The 15,276-nt window shown below is 35.3% G+C and overlaps 1 protein-coding gene across 1 annotated transcript; it reads left to right on the forward strand.

Moving 5' to 3' along the window:
- Positions 1–1,320: 1,320 nt before the first annotated feature.
- LOC109176854 lies at positions 1,321–2,821 on the forward strand. The gene is made up of 2 exons (XM_019326249.1): positions 1,321–1,864; positions 2,571–2,821. Exons 1-2 carry the CDS (start codon positions 1,321–1,323, stop codon positions 2,819–2,821), a joined length of 795 nt encoding a protein of 264 aa, XP_019181794.1.
- Positions 2,822–15,276: the final 12,455 nt, after the last annotated feature.

Genomic DNA, 15,276 nt, shown 5'->3' on the forward strand with positions numbered 1-15,276 from the left:
CGGGCCAACTTATAAATTTTGACAAATCTTCGGCTGTTTATAGTCACAATACACCATCAATAGTCAGGGACCAGGTCTCGGCTCTCATTGGTGTTCCAGAAGCGGCGGATTTGGGCCGGTATTTGGGGCTACCTTCGGTTTTGGGTCGCAACAAATCAGAAATTTTTAAGTATATCGAAGGGAATATTCGAAAGAGAATTGGAGCCTGGCAAAATAAACTGCTGTCTCGTGCAGGTAAAGAGGTCCTTTTGAAAAGTATTGCACTTTCACTGCCAATCTTTACAATGTTCGTTTTTCTGCTTCCTTTGAGAATTTGTGATACTATTGAAAAAATGCTCAATCGCTTTTGGTGGGGTGGAGGGGGTGGGGGTAACCGTGGTATTCATTGGTTGAGTTGGGACAAAATGTGTATGTCAAAGGATAAAGGGGGTCTGGGCTTTAAAAAATTACATGAGTTTAATATGGCTCTGTTGGCCAAATAAGGCTGGCGAATTTTGATACATCCAGATTCATTGGTGAGTCAAATTTTGAAAGCCAAATATTTTCCCAGGACAGATTTTATGGAGGCTCAACCAGGTGGGAATCCGAGCTACTTAGGAGAAGTGTTCTAGCTGGGAGGGATGTGTTACGAATGGGGCTTGCAAGACGCATTGGAGACGGATGTGACACGAGGATATGGGGATGGCATTGGTTAGCATCTACTCCCGACGTTACATTAGCCACCCCGTGTGCCGATCACCTTCGGTTGCCGACGGTACAAGGTTTGCAGGACGGGCAGGGTCGGTGAGATGAAGAGGTTTTATGGGACATTTTCCTTCCCGAGGATGTACCTAAGATTCTGGCTACCCCTCTGAATGTTCATCTCCGTGACTCTTGGAGGTGGATAGGGGATATTCGTGGTTGCTACACTGTTAAGCAGGGCTATCATGTATTGACGAAGGACTCAGCTTGGAACGTGAACACGGGCATTTTCCAATCTTGGAAAAAATTATGGGCACAGCCGATACCCCCGAAGGTGAAGAATTTAATGTGGCGGTGTGCTCGCGGCATTTTACCAGTTCGGGAAAATCTACACTCACGGAGGGTGTGGATTGGGGGAGGATGCCCAATCTGTGGTTACAATATGGAGTCATCTGAGCATTTGTTCTTCGATTGTGAGTTGGCACAAAAGCTCTGGGGCGGCAAGGGCGTAGTCTGCCAGTATTCATGGAAGATTGGTTTGGCTTAACAAATGCGGTGCATGTAACGAAGATGACAGCAGTGTTCTGGGTAGTGTGGACAACCCGAAATGACATGGTTTGGCCTGGTAAATAAACATCTATGGACTGGGCGAGTGAGCAGTTAAATAATCTACAGGCCGAATGGAAGGAAGTCCACACAAGGCGTAACCAAGATCAAGCCAATGAGGCTGCGTTGTCTGATTGGAGTCCGCCACCTTCTAACTTCATCAAATGTAATGTGGACGCCACAGTTTCTAGGGAAGGGGCTGGTTACGACATTGTGCTACGTAATCATGAAGGGACGTTTGTCGCAGCGAAGTGTAACAGGTTGATAGGCGAGGAGGATCCGTTCATGGCAGAAATTCTAGGAGTTAAGGAGGCTTTAACTTGGATTAAGACACAGGCTTTTAATAATATCATGTTAGAATCAGATTGTTTAAATTTTTGTACCGCGTTCAATTCTTGTTTTTCTGATTTTTCTTATGCTGGGTTAGTAGTGAAGCAATGTAAGTCGATTGCTACGGATATTGGGAATGTAAGTGTATCCCATATCAAGAGGTCAGCGAATCGTGTGACTCATGAGCTTGCTCGGGCAACCGTTTCTAGGGCTGTCTCAGGGGTCTGGACTGGTGTCCCACCTGATTGTATTTCACACTTATTCTGATCAGTAATGAATTTCTGTTTTGCGCTCAAAAAAATTTAAATTCGAATAGCCTAGGAATATGAGGATTAGCAAATCATTAAGCAAGATAATTAACAACTCATTATGATCAACGAACAATAAAGGTGATATCAATATTTGAACAGACGAGACAATCAACAACTCCAACTAAGCATAACTCATCACTAAGCATGGTAATTAGCTCTGTACTTAAGCATTAATTCTGCAATTAAGCTTCACCGTAGCACTATTTCCACAAGGCATAAATTGGAATGGAAAATTGAGAAATTAACAAGTAAACAAAGTGAATTGAAGAATTAAAGAATTAAACAAAGTGCATTGAAGAATTAAAGAATTAAACAAAGTGCATTGAAGAATTAAAGAATTAAACAAAGTGCATTGAAGAATTAAAAAAATAAAACAAAGTGAATTGAAGAATTAAAAAAGAAAACACAGTGAATTGAAGAATTAAAGAAGAAAACAAAACCAGAAAGCTGCCGACCAGATAATGAAACAATGCCCAAAAAAATTAAATTGCAGGCCAATTCATGATGTGCAGAACCGTCGACGGAACACTCGTCGAAGCCACCGATCGAAATCTTGTCGTCGCTGCTGAACAAGAATCTAGACTCTCCGAACGGATTTTTCTTTGTGAGTTTTTGTGAAGAATGACTGGTTTTGGTGTCCAGATTCGGTGATGAAGATTAGTCCCTTCTCGATTCGGCCTTCTTTTATACTGTTTCGGTACTTCCGATTCCTTCACGAGACTTCGCTCCAAGTTGTGGTACGAACTTCCACGGAATGCCTTGAATCAAGGATTGCCATTGAAGCTTCCGCCAGAAACAATCGACTGTTCGCGTCGTTCGCGTCTGCGGCGTTGTCCGTGGCTTCGGCGTCTGCGGATTCTGTTCACGCTTTATTTCAGACAGGAACAACCTAAACTAACATATATATATATATATATATATATATATATATATATATATATATATATATATATATATATATATATATATATATAAAGAGGGGCGTTTTCAATTTCAGTCCATTTTAATTTATTTTGACACTTTAAAACCATTGTTATTGAATGTGTTTCACTTTTAGTCCACCATTAATATTTACGTCAAGAGGTCGTATAATCAAAGGGTATTTTGGTCTTTTTATATTTGTCTCTTCTCTTTTAATTCAGGCGCTTCGTCTTCCTCCTCCGATATTCAAAGATGGCTCTTCAAACAACGAGAATGGGAAGCCAAAGCTACATCGTTTCGTTCGTTCCAACATGGGCTGATGAGGTTTCTTAGGTTTTAGGTTTAATGTTCTCATTTCTTTAGTCAAACATAGTCTTGGATGAGAAGAAAGGTCAAAATACCCCTAGATTACACGGCCTCTTGATGGAAATACTAACGGTGGGACTAAAAGTGGAACACATTCAATAATAGTGGTTATAAAGTGGCAAAAAAATTAAGGTGGACTAAAATTAGAAACGCCCCTATAACAGTAGGACCAAAAATGGAATTCACTCTAATAATAATAATAATAATAATAATAATAATAATAATAATAATAATAATAACAATAACAATAACAATAACAATAACAATAACAATAGTGTCAATAATTTATTGCACTCACCATTTTAATAACAAAACTAAATTAATAACAAAAACTACCCCAAAATTAAACAATATTAATAAAAATTACTTATAACAATAATAAATAAAAATTAAATCAATTATTACAAATTAATTATAAAATATTATTTGAAATAACAATAAAAATAAAGTTGATCACCTATGCAAGCATTAACGGAAAATGTTTACGTTGGAACTTGAAGCGCAATCTCGTATCATAAGGAGTGAGAGACATTCGGGGGATAAGAACTTTGGTTCCTTCATGTGTCCCATTAACTATTCTTGCTTCGACAATGTGATCTGTCAATCTTGTGATGTTGAGTCGCGTCCTATTACAAAGACCAAGACAGTGGTCTGTGTTCCGCAATCACATAACACGTGCATCGATCTTTAATGTCAATGAATGATTAGGAAAACCTGACAAACTCAAACTATTTAAGAATTCAAGAGTGTGTACTTTTGATAGATTTTCACCGTTTGATTCTGCCTTACATAAAGAGTCACAACTTAAATATATTCGTCCTTCTGCAGTATTCATGTCGCACATGTACTGATTAATTTGATCAACGACATCTAAAGTCAGTGAGATGATCGATCGGCCTTCTAGTTGTGACTCATCAAGCATGCCATATCTCAAACTTGGAAAGGTGTTTTCCACTAAAGTTGCTATGGGATCGTGTCCACACTTCAAGAAAAACCGTGCCGAAATATCGATCTCAGATGAACCACCGTTTACAACCCTTGCAATCACATATTCGATGTTTGTAATCCATTTTGAAAACCAATCAACCGTCTATTTATCTTCATTTAAAGCTAAGGTTCATAGTCTCAAGTTCTCGGTGAGCCTTAATACCTTGCAATTTGTCCACATGTATGAATAATTAATAGTTGCTCTAACAACTACGGGTTTTGTTGCTTTTAGAATAATAGGTAGGATCTGCCTAAAATTGCCGCCCAAAACTACTATCTTTCGACCAAAAGTCTTTTCGTCACTACTCGGTATGGCAAACGTCAATAGATCCCTCATTGTTTGGTCCAAAGCATTATCAATTTTCTCCTTATTATAAGCTCAGCAAGGTCGTTGTCTTGCAATATATTGCATGTGGAATCTTTGTTAAAAAAGAGCGGTATAGCAAATCTGGAATGCGTCGTCCTACCTCCCGGCAAGAGCAAGGATGTTATTCTAGTAGAAGCAAAATTTAGAACAATATCACCGCGACTCTTTATCTTTGACGATAACGTTCACCACACGAATGTCTTGCATGTTCCTCCGTAACCATACACAAAGAACAATCCACCCCCATTAGAATCAATATCATTCATTACAAAGTCGTAAACATTCTTTTGCTCGTCGGTCAGTTGTGTTGCCAATGTTTCATGCTTTGTTTCAACGATTCTTTGTTATACACCAACTCTTTGGCTATCAACATGTTTTCACTCAAACCCAGGCTAGTTTCGTTTAGAATTGACATTTCTGGAAAAAATCTTTCAGGTGCTTCCCCATAAAGATAGCAACTTCTCCACAAAGATAGCAACAACTTATTTGCAAAAAAATAAAAATAAAAAAATGTTATTCTACAATATTTTATAACATTTTCATCTAATATAGTTAGGGAAAAGGGTGAAATAGGCCCTCAAACTTTAGCTTAAAAGTCAATTAGACCCCTAAACTTTTTAAAGGTGCAATTACACCAATCAACAATTCATTTAGTTGCAATGAAGCCCAAAAATAAATTAATGACCTGCTACCACAGGTCATTAGGGTTCAGGCCACCTTCCGGCAAAAAAAAAAAAGTGACCGGCGAAATTTCCGGCAAAAAAAAAAAAAAAGAAAAAAAAAGCGATCGGTGACTGACGAACGGTCGTCGGCGGTCACTTTTTTGCCAGAAATTTCGCCGAAAGGTGGCCTGAATCCTAATGACCTGTGATAGCAGGTTATTAACTTGTTTTGGGGCTTCATTGCACCTAAATGAATTGTTGATGGGTGTAATTGCACCTTTAAAAAGTTTAGGGGCATAATTGACTTCTAAGCTAAAGTTCGAGGGCCTATTTGACCATTTTCCCATATAGTTATATGATACATAGTTTTTTTTTTATTTTTATTTTTATTTTTATTTTTTTTAATATTGTTGTATTGTATTGCGATTATGAACTTTATTTTAGAATTGTAGTACGAATAGGAAAGTAGGAAACGATATATTCTATTAGGAATTGTATTACACTATTTTACAATATTAGAATAGAAATTTTAATGTAGAATTGCAGTATGAATAGAAAAGTAGGAAACAATATATTATATTAAAAATTGTATTATACTATTTTATAATATTACACAAACCTTAGTAGTATAGGATTGTTTTGGGCGGAAAGTTAAAATAGAGGATTTTGTTTTTATTAATAGTATAAATATATATTTAATTGCAATTTCTCAAATACATCATGCATTTCATTTCAATGTCTTTTTGCTAATATGTATCAGAATATATTTGTCTTTTTCTTTTCTTATTTAGTCAATATGACCAATATTATTAATATTTTTATTATTATTGTAATTTGTAAAAGATATTTGTTTAATTATAAATTTAAGACTCCATAATAAAATAAAGTTACTCGGTTGAGTAATTGACTTATTGTGCACGGGCGCACGGGTTGGTCTAAAAGGGTGACCTGATATTGACGTCAGGGTCAAAACCGTAAAACGCTTGCTCTTTCTCATGGGCGTCCATGATGGTTGTTGTGACGAATGCCTGTACGGCTGTACATCTTGATATTGCGCTCATACCCATCTACTTTTCTTTATTCTCTTTTTCATCCCCAAAGTTATTTACTTCTAGAAATCTTTCCTTTCAATTTTTTGTACGCATCCATGACAAAAAAAGAAAAAAAAAAAAAAAGCATAGTGGTTATTTGACATGTGAAAGGCGTGGCAAACATCTTTTATGTCCCAAGTGTGATAGTAGTACTGTTAAAGCGGGCTGGACCGGCCCACCGCGAAGCTAATTTCTAGCGGGCTTTAACGGGTCAGCCCGCGGGCTAAGGTTCATGTAACCCTAATCCGTCCCACCGGCTGACTCGCGAACCAATTTTTTTTTTATAATTCAAAGTTAAACAAAATAAGTAAAATTTAAAAAATTATGATATATATATATATATATATATATATATATACACACACACACGAGTGAATTCCATTTTTGGTCCTACTGTTATAGGGGTCTTTTCAATTTTAGTCTACATGAATATTTTTGCCACTTTACAACCACTGTTATTGAATGTTTTTCACTTTTAGTCCACCGTTAATATTTCCGTCAAGAGGCCGTATAATCCAAGGGTATTTTGGTTTTTTTATGTTTGTCTCTTCTCTTTTAATCAAGGCGCTTTGTCCTCCTCCTCCGATATTCGAAGATGGCTCTTCAAACAACGAGAATGGGAAGCCAAAGCTACATCGTTTCGTTCGTTCCAACATGGACCGGCGATGTATCTTAGGTTTTAGGTTTAATGTTCTCATTTCTTTAGTCAAACATAGTCTTGGATGAGAAGAAATGTCAAAATACCCCTAGATTACACGGCCTCTTGATAGAAATACTAACGGTGGACTAAAAGTGGAACACATTCAATAATAGTGGTCATAAAGGGCAAAAAAAATTAAGGTGGACTAAAATTGGAAACGTCCCTATTACAGTAGGACCAAAAATGGAATTCACTCTATATATACATATATATATATATATATATATATATATATATATATATATATATATATATATACACACACACACACACACACACACACACACACACACACACACACACACACACACACACACACACACACACACACACACACACACACAAGTTTTTTACGCGCATTGCACGATTGGGATTGTTGATTTTCACAGCGTGGATGGCTGCCCGGTAGGCCAACACTACCGGATGATTGTATTTGTGAATGTGAAGAAAGCGAGAAAATAAAGATAATTTTTTATAGAATAATCGGCTGTTATTTCTTTAGGGTGTTGCCCTTAAAAGTATGCCGCCCAAAAAGAGAGGGTCCGTCCCCCGCTATGGAGATCCCGTGGGGATATTTATACACGGATATAGAATCTATACATGGTAAGCAGGGCTGACATTTAGTCAAGGTCGAGGGTAAGTAGGGCTGATGCAGTTGTCAATATACTACCTTTCCTGTCTAGGCGAATTATGGAAACTACCTAACTGAGCAAAGATTGCGTCCAGAAAATCCGCTGGTATGCGTTTTAGGGCGTGTACCCAGCCGAGAGTTGTCTCGACCGCGCGGGGATGACTTCCTGAGCTTTTGCCTCTAAGTGGTAGCCTTCATTCTAGTAAGCCTGGCCGCCTGTCCGGGCCTTGGGTGTTGCGCGGCTGGGGGACGCACCGCCCGCGTGACCTGGTCGCCCGTCCCCACTTCGTAAGGCACAGGATCAGGGACACACCGATCATCGTGGCTGGTCGCCCATCGGCATTGCCTTCAAGGACCCGCCTGTAGACGCGCCGACTGGTTGCTGACAAGTGCATAGTAGACTCCGAGGGCGTCTGGTATCATGACCGGGTGGTTTCTAGCGGTTTCCTCTTTCTCTCCCAATTAGTTACCGGTTCGGCTCCCTTAACTGGCCTCCCACCCAGGCGGCTAATTTGGGGTATCTATCAGGGATAATGCCCAATGTTTTTCTTAAATAAGTATTTTAAAGTATATCAAGAGAATATTATATTAGAATTGTTTATGCATAGATAATTGAATGTTGAATTTGCGTATTTAAATTGGTAATTCTAAGTTTACAAATGCAAGATAATATAGTCAAGATTGATTATAATTGTCAATAAAATAATTATATGGGTATGGTTGAAACCAAATACGGGACATAAGGGAGAGCAAGTACAAATTAAAGCATAAAATATTAAATATATACTAATATTGTTTGAGGAGATTCCGGCGGTAGGATTTGTGGTTAGAGTTCTATTAAGACTTTAATATTAGAATTAGACTAACGGACTTTAATATTAGAATTATACTAATGTTGTAGTTATAATTCTATATTAGACTTTAATATTAGAATTAGACTAACGGTGAACTAAAAAGTTAACGGATCGGATAATCATATAATTAAGGATAAATTAGGAAATCTCAATGAAAAAATTAAAATATGAACAATCTGAACTATTCATTTGATTTAATGTCTAATTTGTTTATTTAAATATGTAATTCATAGTATATGAATACAATGTAATATAGGAGATTCATTATAATTATTACTAAACTTTTTTAAATAGTAACCAAGTATTTTTGTTACAAAGGGTTCTAATATATTTAATGAATGCACATATATACAAGATCAATGAATGAATCAACGGTACCAATCCTTTAGGTGTTTTGCTCAGTGTTCATTTAGTTCAACCATTATTGTTGAATAAATTATTATGGATAAAGAAATTCCTAATTTAAGGAATTTAGATGTAGTAAAAATTTAAAAAATTTAATTATAATATAACCCAATGATATTGGACGATTGGTAAATATGATGTAACCCAAAGATCAAAATGCTAAAGAAAGTATTTTGGTTATTCAACAGTTTGAAGCAACAATTTGTTCCAAACCACTGAAAATACAAACATTGCAATTTACAATATTTTTACTTAACGTTTTTGAGAATGATTTCCCCAAAACACATCTATATTTAAAAAAAAAAAATTATTATTAAAAAAAATTATTATTATTATTATTATTATTATTATTATTATTATTATTATTATTATTATTATTATTATTATTATTATTATTATTATTATTATTAGGTCATTTTAAATATTAATTTAAACAGCTAATTTTTTTAAATATCTTTTTACCAACCCTTGATATAATTCGCTGGTCAAATCCGCTAATATAATCCGCTAACGCTAACCGTTAACTGTTGATTGTCAAACAACTGAACAAGGACATTGCGAGGTAGTTTCTCACTTCAATTTGTTGTGTGATTTGAATACTCTCTTTGTCAACAAATCCCTCAAGTATTTAATATAATTGGCTTTATTAATTTAAAATTTTTCATGGTATTAATAAAATGAGCAAATACCAATTTTGGTCCCACAAGTATTATCAAAATGACAGTTTTGGTCCACATGTTTAATTCCTACCAATTTTCATCAATGACTATTATTTTAGTACCAATTTAATCCATGACTATTATTTTAGTACCAAAATTCATCAAATCAGTCACTCATCTATTTAAGACATCTCGAAATTTAAAAATTTTAAGGGCATTTTCGTCATTTTCAACTTAAGATTCCAATTTGAGCATAAATAAATGAATTTAAGCCCTAAGATCGATCCCAATTCGCAATTCTCCTCCTCATCCTACCTTAATTTGAGGAGGTAAACTGCGAATTGTGATAGATCTTAGGGCTTAAATCCATTTATTCATGCTCAAATAGGGATCCTACTTTGAAAAGCACGAAACTACCATTACTAATTTCATATTTCAGCATGTCTTAAACGAAGGGTGATCGGCGTGATCAATTTTGGCACTAAAACAATAGTTGTGGATGAAAATTGGTACTAAAACAATAGTCGTGGATGAAAATTGGTAGGAATTAAACATGTGGACAAAAACTGTCATTTTACTAATACTCGTGGGACCAAAATTGGTATTTGCTCTTAATAAAATACTTGATAAATAAATATATAGCATTATTTTGTATTATAACTTTGAAATTTAATTAAAAAATAGTGCACAAAAAAAGATAATAGACAATGTAGTGAATATAATCAATTGATGAATTTAAATGTAAAGAATTTTTATATTGGAGAAAAATAAAGACAATATAGCTAATGAAATTATTTCTCTTAATTAATTTATTGATAATGAATAAATTTTTTTTTAATAAAGGCATTGTAGACACATAATTATAAATTAAAGAAATACATATGTATTATTTTTTGTTGTAGCTACTAAATTATTATTTCTACTATATATATATATATATATATATATATATATATATATATATATATATATATATATATATATATATATATATATATATATATATATATATATATATATATATATATACTAATAAAAGCCCAAGAGAGTTAGGCCTATAATGGGTAGAAAAAATGACGGTCACAGATTTTAATCAAATGAATGGCTCAGATTGATTGAAAGATTGATCAGATTTAAATTTTACACTAAAATTTCTTAAAATACCCACACACCGTTACTAATTCCGTTAAAATTTTAAGAATTGCCGTTAGTTCACCATTAACTTACTCATTGATTTCAATAGAAAAAGGTCTTAGGTTCGAATCTCATCCCAATCAAAGTTGGCATAATTAGTACTTTATTTTACTCTTATTAAATTATATAAATAATAATTTAGTAGTTACAACAAAAAATAATACATATGCATTTCTTTAATTTATAATTATGTGTCCACAATGCCTTTATTCAAAAAAAAATTATTCATTATCAATAAATTAACTAAGAGAAATAATTTTATTAGTTATATTGTCTTTATTTTTCTTCAATATAAAAATTTTTTATATTTAAATTTATTAATTGATTATATTCGCTACATTATCCTTACAATGTCTTTATTCAGTGAAAAAAAAATTATTAATTATCAATAAATTAATTAAAAGAAATATTTTCATTAGTTATATTATCTTTATTTTTCTCAAATGTAAAAATTTTTACATTCAAATTCATCAATTGATTATATTCACTACATTATCTATTATCTTTTTCGTGCACTATTTTTCTAATTAAATATCAAAGTTATAATACAAAATAATGCTATATATTTATTTACCAAGTATATTAATTACTTGAGAGATTTTGTGACAAAGAGAGTATTCAAATCACACAACAAATTGAAGTGAGAACTACCTCGCAATGTCCTTGTTTGACAATCAGTAGTTAGGGGTTAGCATTAGCGGATTATACTAGCGGATTTGACCAGGTTTTAATTTTTTTCTTTTAAGATTTTATAATTTATCCTTAATTATATGATTATCCATTTAACTTTTCCGTTAATTCACCGTTAGTCTAATTCTAATATTAAAGTCTAATATAGAATTATAACTACACCATTAATCTAATTCTAATATTAAAGTCTTAATAGAACTTAACCACAAATCCTAATGTCGGAATCTCCTCAAACAATATTAGTATATATTTAATATTTTATGCCCTAATTTTTATTTGTTCTCCCTTATGTTCCGTATTTGGTTTCAATCATACCTATACAATTATTTTATTGACAATTATAATCAATCTTGACTATATTATCTTGCATTTGTAAACTTAGAATTACCTATTTAACCCGCACCGGCTTAGCTCAATGGTTTAGTGGATAGTATTTGGGAGAAGAAACCAAGGTTTGAACTTCGGCGGCGGCAGTGCGGGAATTATGTCCAAAGTGGGCAGATTCCTTGTGCGTATCAGCATTTACAACCTCCCACAATGCTCTGTCGGGTCGGAGTGTGGGGTGCCCTTGGGGTTGGAGACTCAACCTTTGGGAGAAGAATTACCTATTTAAATACGCAAATTCAACCTTCAATTATCTATGCATGAACAATTTCAATATAATCCTGCCTTAATATACTTTAAAGTACTTATTTAAAAAAAAAAATTGGGCATTATCCCAATCGCGCAATGCGCGTAAAAAACTAGTAATTAAATAAGAGTAAAATAGAGTACTAATTATGTCAACTTTGATGGGATGTGGTTCGAACCTAAAACCTTTCTTATTGAAATCAATGAGTAAGTTAACGGTGAACTAACAGAAATTAACGGAAATGATAATATTTAACGGAAAAGTTAACGGATAATCATATTCATTAAGGATAAATTAGGAAATCTCAAGGAAAAATTAAAATCTGATCAATCTGAGCCATTCATTTGATTAAAAAATTTGACCACTATTTTTTCTACCTATTATAGGCCTATATATATATATATATATATATATATATATATATATATATATATATATATATATATATATATATATATATATATACGAATGTGCTCAATAAGAAGCCACAATCTTAATTACTCCGTATGTCGTATCCGTAAGTGTTAATTGATTTGGCCCGCGGGCTGACCCACAGCCCGCGTGGGTTGCAGGTCAATTTCAGTCCGACCCGTTAGGCTCGCATTTTCACGAGCCTATTTTTTCATTATCCTAACCCGCCCCACCATAGGCGGGGCGGGCCAACCCTCGGACTTCGATCCACTTTGACGGTACTATGTGATAGTTACAATATAACAAGTTCATTATATTGCATATTTATATTTTTAAAAATACTTATGATTGTATATTTTATATTTTTTGAAATACTTATGATTATTTACAAGGTAGTATATGTTTTATTTTTCTTAAATATTTACTAGTGCAAAAAATTAAGCCCTTACTATAGAAGTTTGAACTTATAACTACCTATTTGAAATGATAACCGAGATGTCATTACGTTAAATGGTATGAGTTATATTGCATATTTTATATAAATAATTTATTTGACCAATTTAATAGAATGATAAATGTCATTTTTTTTTTTGAAGGTCAATCTTGCGATTGTATTAATGAATCAAAGCCGAAATAGCGTCAGGTGGGATAGCATCCCAGTACATAGCTTGATCCTGTGTAAATGCTAACGAAGCTAAAGTATGCGCATGTAAATTAACCTGTCTAGAGATGTAATCCAAAGTAATACGATAAATAAAGACATAAGCGTTCTGCATTGGTCAATTGTGACCCCAACGTAGGAATGGATCTGCGTGTGATGGTGCCGGACAATCGTAGTCAATTCCATGCAATCCGTGAGTAAACTTACTGATGTGTTGTTCCGTTCAAGTAACCAGGACAGTGCTTCCTTGTATGCCTGGGCCTCCGCCATAAGTGGTGAAAAGCAAATCGATAATTTGCCATTTCTTGCTGCTACAAAAGAGCCATCTGGCGCTATTATTAACATGCCGTACGTAGCCTCGCCTGTGTCGTGTCGGAAACCCGCGTCCACATAGCATCGTAGACCACCCTCCCCTGGTTCGGTTAAATGCTCCGATGCTGCTGCCGGCTCGGTACGGCTGGCCTGGGTAGCGCCGTACGCCTGTAGTGCTACGGTTGCTGCTCTGGCTAATTGGGCAGGCCGCGTCATTGATCCCTTCCAGACAGCTGAATTCCGGGCTCTCCAAATATAATATAATATTGCTATCATCAACCGGGTCTGCTCCTCCGTCAAGATCGCCATAGCCCCTTTTAGCCATGTTGTAAAAGAGTCTGCAACAATATTAATGATAGGCAATTGTGTTATATTCCAAACAAGTCTAGAATATTCACAGAGCACTAAAGCATGTAACACATCTTCATGATCTAAACCACACATTGGGCATGTTGGGTCCACCTCCACCCTTTTAAATATCAAGTTAATGGTTGTTGGCAAAATGTCACATATGGCTCTCCACAAGAATGTTTTCCATTTTGGGGGACTTTTACTTTCCACATTGTAATCCATTTATCGAAAATCGCGGGGTTATTTTCATAGTCACCCACAATACGCCTATAGGCATTCTTCACTGTATATGTCCCCTTTGGGTCACTCATCCAATACCATGAATCCTCGTAATCAGGACTAATAGGGATCATATTTATTCGCTCCACATCCTCAGGAATAAACAAGTCAGATAAAATATGTGGATCCCAGGTATGAGTCTGTAAATCAATTAATCCTGCAACCCGTGCCTCTCTCAATTGCTCTGGCATATCTGTTTGAATTAATGGGCTAGGATTATCTCGTAACCACGGATGCCCCCATATTAAAGTTGTCTGTCCATTCCCAATTCTCCTTCGCACCCCTGAGACCACCATTGCATGGGCTGCCATTATACTTCTCCAACAGTAACTTGGGCAATTACCAATAGTTGCATCTGTAAAACTGGTTGTGGGATAATACCTTGCCTTATAAATTTTAGCTGCGAGTGTCCCTGGGTCCGTTAAAAAACGCCATGCCTGTTTTCCCAGCATAGCCAGATTAAAAGCCCTCAGCTCTTTAAAACCCATACCACCGTATTTTTTTGGTACGCACAACCTGTCCCAAGCCTTCCAATGTATTCCCCTTTCTCTTCCATTTCCCCACCAATACTTATTCATAGTTCGCTCAATTGACTGACAAACTGTCTCAGGTAACAAAAAAACGCTCATTGAATAGGTAGGCATAGATTGCGCTACACTTTTCAACAATACTTCCTTACCAGCCTGAGAAAGCAACTTTTTACTCCACGAACCAATTCGTTGCCTGATCTTTTCCTCCACATATGAAAAAACAGCTCTCTTATTTCTCCCTACAAAGGAAGGTAGGCCCAAATATTTCCCAAAATTGGGTGCTTGCATCACCCCCAGACAATCCGCTACCTGTGCCCTGTCATCCTCCTGGGTATTTCTGCTAAAACATATATTAGATTTATTATAATTCACCACCTGGCCTGACAATTTCTCATACCTTGCAAGGCACTGCCTTACAACTCCCGCCTCCTGGATATTTGCTTTAAAAAATAGGAGGCTATCATCCGCAAAAAATAGGTGTGATACAGGCGGTGCCCCCCTTGCAACTCTGCACCCATGTATAGCGCCTGCCGACTGTTCATACTGTAATATCATCGAGAGAGCCTCTGCACAAATAATAAATAGATACGGAGAGAGAGGGTCTCCCTGCCTGAGTCCCCTGGTTGGTTTGATGCGCCCCCTGCTA

Source organism: Ipomoea nil, unplaced genomic scaffold (genome assembly GCF_001879475.1).
Source record: "Ipomoea nil cultivar Tokyo-kokei standard unplaced genomic scaffold, Asagao_1.1 scaffold0761, whole genome shotgun sequence".
Lineage (NCBI taxonomy): Eukaryota > Viridiplantae > Streptophyta > Magnoliopsida > Solanales > Convolvulaceae > Ipomoea > Ipomoea nil.